Source organism: Oncorhynchus mykiss, chromosome 2 (genome assembly GCF_057628025.1).
Source record: "Oncorhynchus mykiss isolate SJ-2025 chromosome 2, ASM5762802v1, whole genome shotgun sequence".
Taxonomy (NCBI): Eukaryota; Metazoa; Chordata; class Actinopteri; order Salmoniformes; family Salmonidae; genus Oncorhynchus; species Oncorhynchus mykiss.
In genome coordinates, this window is record NC_143023.1 from 92,154,090 (window position 1) to 92,165,907 (window position 11,818).

Below are 11,818 nucleotides of genomic sequence, written 5' to 3' on the forward strand. Positions count from 1 at the left end.
GTGTGTTTACGTTTTACTGCCGTAGAGAATGCTTGCTGGGATGGGACTGGGGGAGAGGGGGCTCAACAGCTTGTCTATTGCCTGTTCAATCAGAGAGAGGGGCCGCTGCTGCTGCTGCTGCACGGAATGACCGAGAGCAAATGAGCCGTAAAATTAAAGAATCTCTGCAATAATGAATAAATAACCAATCCAGAGTCGACCAATGCCCCACCAAGGAATTGCCACAAATATGCAATAATAGTATTGAACTAAAACAACACATGCACTAGGCCTAACTGTATATATGTTATCCAATATGTGAATTGCCACCAATTAAGCCACTTGATTTTCCAGTCTATTTTACCATTTACTTTGTACAGTTGTATGTATATGCCTATATTCTAACGAATTTTTATTTCACCTTTTGTAGGATTGTTCTGAAGAGATGAACAACCGGCAGGTATCTGATCCTTCCACTCAGGAGTCGTTACCACAATCAGATAATGGAGCGGTAGGAGTAGCAATAAACAAACAAGATAATGTCCCAGATCTACCCTCTTCAAACTGGCAGAATCCCTCAAAAACCGAGGAACAAACTTTTTCTCAACCGGTGGATAGGCCTAACACAAGAAATGGAACGTTTAAAACCGACGCACCTGCAATGCATAATACCGACGTTGATGGAGCCGAATGTGCCACTGTGGATCATTTTACGATACACAGTCATGGCACAGATTCCTGTCCCAATGAAAGTGTTACAACGAGCCCAGTAGAGCAAAATGGCACGGGGACGGAGATTAGTCCCACCACTGTGATATTGGAGACAGATGGAAACATTTCGGTTCTACCTGGCACAGTGACCGGGGACGGGGTAAGAGTCCGTTATTTTAATACTCAGGCATGACGCGAGTAAAAAGCATGCCCAGAACATAGCCAGTGGCTGATTTCATCTGTCAAGTGTAAACTGGTGTGCTGCCTAAACGAATTTCACTTTCCTGAGAGCATTTTGCTGGTGTTCCGTCCCAATGCATTACTTACTGCAGAGCAGGGTGTTGCGGAGTAGTTTGTAGCGCTGCAGGCCCTCTCCATTGTTCTATTCCCTGGGGACATATCAAACCAAATAGCGCCCTTTGTGTGGAAGTGATGGAACGCATCATGATTGTAGCCTAATCGAAACAGAATCATTAGAATTAATAGTCCTACATTTATAATTACAAAAATGGTGAAATGTGCAGGAACAGATCAAATTGATCGGTGATTAAAGACTTTTCGACATCAATCATATATTTGTGTTTTTAAATAACCGTTAAACGTTAATTGTTTCCTTCAGGATGATGATGACGAAGGAGGAGATGAGAATAAAGCGAGGGGAAACTGGTCCAATAAAATGGACTTCATTCTCTCAATGGTTGGATATGCTGTTGGTTTGGGAAACGTCTGGAGATTCCCATACCTAGCCTTCCAAAATGGAGGAGGTAAAGGACACCTATGTTGCAAAACAATTTGATTCGTTTGCACCCTTCCTCAACTGCATCTGCTATTCTCAGCAAAGAAAACAGAATATATAAAATAATTAAATCCCTATCTGTTTATTTATTTTGAAGACTTTATTCGTTTTAGCGTTTGACTATTATTTCAATAGCCTATTTTAATAAATTAAATAATAATAAATGAACAATTTACATAAAATAATAATAATCATAATAATTACAATAATAATTATGTGATTCGTTTAATATTGATACTAATGCAGTTTATATTATTAAATAAAACGTAATAATTGTAATAATTGTAGTAATAATTGTGATTCAACTACAATTTACATTTATATGCTGTGAAATTACATATTTCTTGTCCAATAATTTCACCATTCAGCCTGTTTCATGCAAAAGTGTAATCGGATTGAGCTGCCTGACATTCAACTCCGTTTCCATTTCCTTCCTGAAGGTGCTTTCTTGATTCCTTATCTAATCATGTTGGGTCTTGCTGGAATCCCCATATTCTTATTGGAGGTGTCCTTGGGGCAGTTTGCAAGCCAAGGACCCGTGTCCGTATGGAAAGCAATCCCTGCTCTTCAAGGTAAACCAAACAACAGCGATCATACTTGAACAGTACGTAAGCATAATCTATTTTTTATTATAACCTATACATTTCAGGTGCAAAAGAGTCATTTCTATATTTCGTCTCATTCGTTATTTTAGGTTGCGGGATTGCCATGTTGATAATATCAGTCTTGATAGCCATATACTATAACATAATAATGTGCTGGACATTGTACTACCTGTTCGCTTCGTTGAAGGGCTCACTCCCCTGGGCGAACTGCAAGAACAAATGGAACACTCAACACTGCATGGACAAAGACATGCTTCTTCTTGGTAAGTATTCAGAAGACAGAACACCTTCCAATTTGGAATGCAAGGATTCATTGTTGTTAGAAATGTTTATTGTGAGAAAATACTGTGCATTTAATTTATTCAGGGATATAACATTTTGGATTGTAAGTCATAAATAGGCCACAATCGAATGCTATGGCAAAGCATTAATGTCAGGTACCGTACACATGCTTACCTGACTCATTTCTTGCTGGAGGGCAGGCTACTGTGACGCCCTCTAGCGTCCATCTGTTCTTCTTGCGCTGCATCGTGGATTTATTCATACCACCTCAATTTTAGCCACCACAGAACTTTAACTACTCACACATGCTACCACCCACTTTCTTCGCTTTTGTTCTCCTGTCAGATTCATGCATTCTGCGGGATGGGAACGCCACCTCTATAAGGAATACTACACTATGTTTGTCTGCTGATGTCATTGGGAATCTGAGCAAACTCACTAACATCACATCTGAGATCAACAAAACCTATGTCAGCCCAAGTGAAGAGTATTTTAAGTACGTATTGTTTATTATGTTAGGCTATGTAATACAATTAAAAAAAATATGTCTGCTGTGTGTGTGTGTGACTGAAGGTAGATTTTTCATTGAAAATAATATCTTATTGATTTGAAGGCATTGCGTTGTAGCCTGATGTCTCCCACTCCCTCTCTCCATGCAGATATAATGTACTGAACATCTCCAGAGGAATAGAATACCCAGGGGAAATCCGCTGGCCTCTGGCCCTCTGTCTTCTCTTGGCATGGGTTATTGTCTACGCCTCACTGGCTAAAGGAATCAAATCATCTGGGAAGGTAATCATTGTCACTTTCCAGCCAACATACTTATATTATTCTTTTGAGGCTTTTCTTAAGATATATATGTTGTGGTCATTGGTGTCTGTTTTTGGATTGTTGTCTTTGTGCCTACGTTGCTGCACTGATTGACAATAGGATTATAGGATTATTCAAGTTTTTCTATTCTATTTTATTGGATTGGATTCTGTTGGATTCTGTTCTATTCTATAGGTGGTGTATTTCACGGCTACGTTCCCCTACGTGGTGCTGGTGATTCTGCTGGTCAGAGGAGTTACTCTGCCTGGAGCTGGGGATGGCATCCTCTACTTCATCACTCCCAAGTGGGAGAAACTCTACAATGCCAAGGTGTGGAAGGATGCTGCAACCCAGATCTTCTTCTCCTTGTCAGCAGCCTGGGGTGGACTCATCACGCTGTCCTCCTACAACAAGTTCCATAACAACTGCTACAGGTGAGCAGGGTTAAACCTTATGGGACGGTTTCCCGGACACAGATTCTCTATTGGGTATGCTTCTTACTCCAGAACTAGTCTTAAGGGTCCAGGAAACATGCCCTACATGCAAACTATACTGTAGATGCAATTTCAGACTGTCTTTGATCTTTTAGGGACACCATCATTGTGGCCTGCACCAACAGTGCCACCAGCATCTTTGCAGGGTTTGTCATCTTCTCTGTCATCGGGTTTATGGCTCATGAGCTGAAAGTGCCCATCGAACAGGTGGCTGATGGGGGTAAAGAAAACCGTTATTCTAGTCTATTAAAATAACTTTTTGAGGTAATATTAGTGTAACTAGACAGTTCTGTTGTCTTGTTGTGATTCTGCAGGTCCAGGCATAGCCTTCGTAGTGTATCCAGAGGCCCTCACCAGACTTCCTCTCTCTCCTTTCTGGGCCATCATCTTCTTCCTCATGCTACTCACCCTGGGACTGGATACCATGGTAACTATTGTTCTGCTTTCTGTTTTCTGTGGATGTAAGTGTTTGTATTTAATAACTTGGTGGTCTTTTATTTAAAATTGATCTTTATTTAACTAGGCAAGTCAGTTAAGAACACATTTTTATTTTAAAATGACGTCCTACCAAACCCTCCCCTAACCCGGACGATGCTGGGTCAATTGTGCGTCGCCCTAATGGTTCATTAGGTTGATAAGACCTCCGCAAGGTCTTCATGGTCGATAAGACCTCCGCAGGGTCTTCGTGGTCGATAAGACCTCCACAGGGTCTTAGTGGTCGATAAGACCTCCACAAGATCTTAGTGGTTGATAAGACCTCCACAAGGTCTTCGTGGTTGATAAGACCTCCGCAGGGTCTTCGTGGTCGATAAGACCTCCACATGGTCTTAGTGGTTGATGAGACCTCCGCAGGGTCTTCGTGGTCGGCAGGGTCTTAGTGGTTGATAAGACCTCCACAAGGTCTTAGTGGTTGATTAGACCTCCACAAGGTCTTAGTGGTTGATAAGACCTCCACAAGGTCTTAGTGGTTGATAAGACCTCCACAAGGTCTTAGTGGTTGATAAGACCTCCACAAGGTCTTAGTGGTTGATGAGACCTCCGCAGGGTCTTCGTAGTCGATAAGACCTCCGCAGGGTCTTCGTGGTCGATAAGACCTCCACAAGGACTTAGTGGTTGATTAGACCTCCACAGGGTCTTAGTGGTTCATTGTAAGTATGTGTAGTACCAAGATTATGTCATTTTGCTTTCTGTTGCTCGACGGAATCTATTGTATTAACTAAGCATCTACTGTCCCTGTCTCAGTTTGCCACCGTTGAGACCATAGTGACGTCTGTGTCAGATGAGTTCCCCAGATATCTGAGGAAGTACAAGGCCCTCTTCACCCTGGGGTGCTGCACCTCTTTCTACATCCTGGGGTACCCCTTGATCACAGAGGTAAGGCCTAATCTGATCATCAGCATTCATTCATTTGTAGCGTTTACCATAAATGACGTATGCCTTGATAAGGCGCTGTGTCGTGCGCTGCTCTGCAACAACTAGATCCCGGCCCTAGTCATTTTTGTCAATATCGCAAATGTATTAAACAGTTTAGGTGTCTGAGTGGCACATCTCAAACACTAAGGATACACAGTCAAACTAATAGAATGACATTGAGAGTCAGTGAGGCTGTGTAGAGGACTGCTATGTTTTCAGTGCTCTGATGGGTCTTGTATCCCATCTTGGCAGAATGGAATGTATATGCTTCAGCTGCTGGACACATATGCAGGCTCATACTCTCTGATCATCATCGCCATCTTTGAACTTGTGGGAGTATCATACATTTATGGTGAGTCATGTATAGTCTTGACAGCCACTTGTCCAGTGTTTGTACAGTTTTTTTCAGACTGTATTCGAAAGATACCGTATTCGACAAAGACCTTATATGGTATAAGCCTTCCTGTAAATGTTTTCAAGATATGCTTTACTAATTGTAGTTGAGTAACATTATCAACCTTGGTACTGTGTGTGAAAGGACTCAAACTAACTGGTTGTTGTGTTCTAGGTCTGACGAGGTTCTGTGAAGACATTGAAATGATGATCGGGTTCCAGCCAAACATATTCTGGAGGGTCTGCTGGGCCTTTGTGACCCCCACCATTCTCACAGTAGGTGCTACCATCCCCAGGCCAAGATTAAATATATTCTGTATTCTCATGTTGCTCTGTGTGATTTTATATAGAACATGTTGCTTTCAGCATAAGAAACGGTGTTAACTGCATAAAAATCTAATTACATGGGCATTGTGCATCACTATACCATGTCAGTCATAATGTTTCTATGAGTGTTCTAGTCCAGGGTTTCCCAAACTTGGTCCTGGGGCCCACCCTGGGTGCACATTTTGGTTTTTGCCCTAGCACTACACAGCTGATTGAAATAACCAACTAATCATCAAGCTTTGATTATTGAATCATCTGTGTAGTGCTAGGGTAAAAACCAAAACGTGCACCCAGGATGGGCCCCAGGACTGATAATGCACCCTGTTCTAGACAAATGCAGGGGCTTTATCCCTTCTAATAATGATATTTCTATAGTTCACCTAATGCTCAGTAGCCTTTAATGTCTTGGTTGTCCCTGTCTTCTGCCTGTACTACAGTTTATCCTGGGTCTGAGTCTGTACCACTGGAAGGTGATGACCTATGAGACCTACACCTACCCCACCTGGTCCATGGTGATGGGCTGGCTCATGGTGGTGTGTTCTGTTATCTGGATCCCCATCATGTTTGGCATCAAGATGCACCTGGCCCCCGGCACCTTCATCCAGGTATGAAATGATTTACTGTAGTTATCCCCCTGCTAAAGACATTTACTGTAGCTCCTCCTCCCCCTGATAAAGACATTTAATGTAGCTCCCCCCTCCCCCTGCTAAAGACATTTACTGTAGCTCCCCTCCCGCCACTAAAGACATTTCCTGTAGCCACCCTCCCTACTAAAGACATTTACTGTTGCGCCACCCTCCCCTGCTAAAGACATTTAATGTAGCTCCCCTTCACTCTTCTGAAGACATTTACTGTAGACACCCTCTCTGCTAAAGACATTTACTGTAGCTTTACCCTACTAAAGACATTTACTGTAGCTCCCCCCTTCCCCACTAAAGACATTTACTGTAACTCCCCCCTCCCCCACTAAAGACATTTACTGTAGCTCCCCCTCCCCCACTAAAGACATTTACTGTATCCCGCTCCCCCCACTAAAGACATTTACTGTAGCCCCCTCCCAGCTAAAGACATTTAATGCAGCTCCCCCCTCCCCCGCTAAAGACATTTACTGTAGCTCCCCTCCCGCTACTAAAGACATTTCCTGTAGCCACCCTCCCTACTAAAGACATTTACTGTAGCTCCCCCTCCCCCTGCTTAAGAGATTTACTGTAGCTCCACCCTCCCCTGCTAAAGACATTTCCTGTAGCTCCCCTCCCCCTGCTAAAGACATTTACTGTAGCTCCCCTCCCCCCACTAAAGACATTTACTGTAGCTCCCCTCCCCCTGCTAAAGACATTTACTGTAGCTCCCCTCCCGCCACTAAAGACATTTCCTGTAGCCACCCTCCTTACTAAAGACATTTCCTGTAGCTCTCCCCTCCCCCTGCTAAATACATTTCCTGTAGCTCTCCCCTCCCCCTGCTAAAGACATTTCCTGTAGCTCCACCCTCCCCTGTTAAAGACATTTACTGTAGCTCCCCCCTCCCCCTGCTAAATACATTTAATATAGCTTCCCCTTCCCCTGCTTAAGACATTTCATGTAGCTCCCCCTCCCCCTGCTAAAGACATTTAATTTGCCCCCCCCCCCTGCTAAAGACATTTAATGTACTGCTTAAGACATTTAATGTAGCTCCCCCTCCCTCTGCTTAAGACATTTAATGTAGCTCCCCCCTCCCTCTGCTTAAGACATTTAATGTAGCTCCCCCCTCCCTCTGCTTAAGACATTTAATGTAGCTCCCCCTCCCCTGCTTAAGACATTTAATGTAGCTCCCCCCTCCCTCTGCTTAAGACATTTAATGTAGCTCCCCCTCCCTCTGCTTAAGACATTTAATGTAGCTCCCCCCTCCCTCTGCTTAAGACATTTAATGTAGCTCCCCCCTCCCTCTGCTTAAGACATTTAATGTAGCTCCCCCTCCCCTGCTTAAGACATTTAATGTAGCTCCCCCCTCCCTCTGCTTAAGACATTTAATGTAGCTCCCCCCTCCCTCTGCTTAAGACATTTAATGTAGCTCCCCCCTCCCTCTGCTTAAGACATTTAATGTAGCTCCCCCCTCCCTCTGCTTAAGACATTTAATGTAGCTCCCCCTCCCTCTGCTTAAGACATTTAATGTAGCTCCCCCCTCCCTCTGCTTAAGACATTTAATGTAGCTCCCCCCTCCCTCTGCTTAATCCCCCCTCCCTCTGCTTAAGACATTTAATGTAGCTCCCCCTCCCTCTGCTTAAGACATTTAATGTAGCTCCCCCCTCCCTCTGCTTAAGACATTTAATGTAGCTCCCCCCTCCCCCTGCTTAAGACATTTAATGTAGCTCCCCCCTCCCTCTGCTTAAGACATTTAATGTAGCTCCCCCCTCCCTCTGCTTACGACATTTAATGTAGCTCCCCCCTCCCCCTGCTTAAGACATTTAATGTAGCTCCCCCTCCCTCTGATTAAGACATTTAATGTAGCTCCCCCCTCCCTCTGCTTAAGACATTTAATGTAGCTCCCCTGCTAAAGACATTTCATGTAGCTCCCCCTCCCCCTGCTAAAGACATTTAATTCCCCCCCCCCCCCCTGCTAAAGACATTTAATGTACTGCTTAAGACATTTAATGTAGCTCCCCCTCCCTCTGCTTAAGACATTTAATGTAGCTCCCCCCTCCCTCTGCTTAAGACATTTAATGTAGCTCCCCCCTCCCTCTGCTTAAGACATTTAATGTAGCTCCCCCCTCCCTCTGCTTAAGACATTTAATGTAGCTCCCCCCTCCCTCTGCTTAAGACATTTAATGTAGCTCCCCCTCCCTCTGCTTAAGACATTTAATGTAGCTCCCCCCTCCCTCTGCTTAAGACATTTAATGTAGCTCCCCCCTCCCTCTGCTTAAGACATTTAATGTAGCTCCCCCCTCCCTCTGCTTAAGACATTTAATGTAGCTCCCCCCTCCCTCTGCTTAAGACATTTAATGTAGCTCCCCCCTCCCTCTGCTTAAGACATTTAATGTAGCTCCCCCCTCCCTCTGCTTAAGACATTTAATGTAGCTCCCCCCTCCCTCTGCTTAAGACATTTAATGTAGCTCCCCCCTCCCTCTGCTTAAGACATTTAATGTAGCTCCCCCTCCCTCTGCTTAAGACATTTAATGTAGCTCCCCCCTCCCTCTGCTTAAGACATTTAATGTAGCTCCCCCCTCCCTCTGCTTAAGACATTTAATGTAGCTCCCCCCTCCCTCTGCTTAAGACATTTAATGTAGCTCCCCCCTCCCTCTGCTTAAGACATTTAATGTAGCTCCCCCTCCCTCTGCTTAAGACATTTAATGTAGCTCCCCCCTCCCTCTGCTTAAGACATTTAATGTAGCTCCCCCTCCCTCTGCTTAAGACATTTAATGTAGCTCCCCCCTCCCTCTGCTTAAGACATTTAATGTAGCTCCCCCCTCCCTCTGCTTAAGACATTTAATGTAGCTCCCCCCTCCCTCTGCTTAAGACATTTAATGTAGCTCCCCCCTCCCTCTGCTTAAGACATTTAATGTAGCTCCCCCTCCCTCTGCTTAAGACATTTAATGTAGCTCCCCCCTCCCTCTGCTTAAGACATTTAATGTAGCTCCCCCTCCCTCTGCTTAAGACATTTAATGTAGCTCCCCCTCCCTCTGCTTAAGACATTTAATGTAGCTCCCCCTCCCTCTGCTTAAGACATTTAATGTAGCTCCCCCCTCCCTCTGCTTAAGACATTTAATGTAGCTCCCCCTCCCTCTGCTTAAGACATTTAATGTAGCTCCCCCTCCCTCTGCTTAAGACATTTAATGTAGCTCCCCCCTCCCTCTGCTTAAGACATTTAATGTAGCTCCCCCCTCCCTCTGCTTAAGACATTTAATGTAGCTCCCCCTCCCTCTGCTTAAGACATTTAATGTAGCTCCCCCTCCCCCTGCTTAAGACATTTAATGTAGCTCCCCCCTCCCTCTGCTTACGACATTTAATGTAGCTCCCCCCTCCCTTGCTAAATACATTTACTGTAGCTCCCCCCTCCCCCTGTTAAAGACATTTACTGTCTCTCTCATCTTCCATGTTATGTAGTGGTCCAATAATGTATCCTAATAATGGTTAATGTAGCCTAATGTAGCATAATAATGCCTAATGTAGATTGATAGTGAAATTGAGATGCTTGGTAATAATTGGAATATTCTTCTAATGCTATGTTACTACACTTGTTCCAGGACATCTGGCTCAAGGGACAATGGTTTTTATACAACAGTATTCTAATGATGTCCTGATGTGTGCCCTGGTATTACGACGTGTTATGGTAATGAATTTAACTATGTTTCAGCGTCTGAAGCTAGTGTGCTCCCCTCAGCCAGACTGGGGCCCCTTCCTGATGAAGCACAGAGGAGAACGCTACAAGAACATGATCGACCCGCTAGGAACCAACTCCCTGGGGCTCATACTCCCTCCTAAAGGCCTGGGCCAGACCCAGTGCTAATGTCTGTTCCTGGACAAGTGACAAAGTTCACCAACTCTGCAGTTGTCATCTGTTGTTCGCTCTATTCACCGTTTGCACACTTTTCTATAGATTACACAAAGGGAAATTGAAAGTCAAAGTCCAAGATTATGCATGTTGTCTTCTGACAAAGACCGTCCCATTAATACAGCAGTAGGCCTATGATCGATTTTACAGTGAACAGGGCTGATTTGGTGCCTACTGTGCTTAATCTCCAGTCTTCCACAATGCTGTTTATTTTATTTATATTTAACTATTCTGAGCCCACTGATTAGGAGAATGGTTATAGACATGTCCTCCCAGCACTCAACACTGTTACTAAATAGATTTGAAAAAATAATGAGGTTTGTTGTGATGCATGTCATTGTCAAGAAATCTGCAATAGGAAACATGTTGATGAAAGATATATTGCCACCCCTATCTGTTTGCGTGTACTATAGCATAGTTATAGGTAAACATGCCATGTCAGCTGCTCAATGAACTAATAAGCACATCCCAACAGAGAAAAACTGTGGCTACAATCAACCTCAAACTTCCCCTGTTCTAAAATGTCACTGCCTTTTGTATAAGCAACGTGTAACTTGTATGTCAAATCATTTGTGTTGCATGTGCCTACAACTGAATCAGAAAACATTGTAATTTGTCAAGAATTTGGCACGTTACACACAATGTTGATCATGCCGTTCTTGTACGTCATGCTTCTATTTGTCTTTGGCTGCTGAGAGTGTTTCTAAATGTATTGTATGCTTGCACTTGTTTGAATACAGCTCTCCTCTTCCCTTGCATGTAGTCACAAAGCATGCTTGGAGGCTGTACTGTTGACTCTGTGTTTTCCATTCTTTTACATCAATTTAGGATATACAAAACCAAAGATGGAGTGCTTAGTGAAAGATTTGGAGACAGAAACATCTACGGGAAGTTGAATATACTGCCAGTCAATTTCAATTTGATCACAAATGTTTTCCAGCATGTTTATGCCACATCTTCAGGTAACCTTTGGCCTTTGAGATGTACTCGAATTTTAAAAGATTGTATGGATTGAAAAATAATAAAGTTATTAGATTGTTTTAAATAGTGTGCTTTTTCAGCACTTTATGGATATTTGAGGCAATACCCCAGATTTTGTATTTATCTACACAATTGCGATATTAGCCTTTATTGTAAATGTTGAAAATACAACTTTAGGACTTGGATTCAATCCGACGCATGCTATAGCGCAGCTGCCGTATTAGGGGACATTTTGCCTTTGAAAAGGTCATTTACACTTGAGCCGACATTCAAAGCGTTAACCATGAATGTGAACTCCGCAAACGGCTGGGAAGTAGCCTTTAACAGGCACATTGTCAGCTGTCTAGCGCAGTAGCATTATAAACCATGTTCGGATTAAATCTTGGCCTAAACCTGTTGAAATCCTGAAATACCTTTATTAATATACCTTTTGTGTATACTGAACAAAAATATAAACGCAACATGCAACAATTTCAATGATTTTACTGAGTTACAGTTCATA

General features: G+C 43.4%; 1 protein-coding gene across 1 annotated transcript; it reads left to right on the plus strand.

Moving 5' to 3' along the window:
• The first annotated feature begins 414 nt into the window (after positions 1-414).
• LOC110499833 (sodium- and chloride-dependent glycine transporter 2-like) lies at positions 415-11,373 on the plus strand. The gene is made up of 14 exons (XM_021576894.3): positions 415-850; positions 1,310-1,454; positions 1,927-2,058; positions 2,181-2,354; positions 2,719-2,869; positions 3,033-3,165; positions 3,379-3,617; positions 3,773-3,897; positions 3,992-4,104; positions 4,920-5,051; positions 5,343-5,442; positions 5,659-5,759; positions 6,248-6,415; positions 10,138-11,373. The coding sequence occupies exons 1-14, from the start codon at positions 425-427 to the stop codon at positions 10,288-10,290; spliced, it is 2,292 nt and encodes a 763-aa protein (XP_021432569.2). The 5' UTR covers positions 415-424; the 3' UTR covers positions 10,291-11,373.
• Positions 11,374-11,818: the final 445 nt, after the last annotated feature.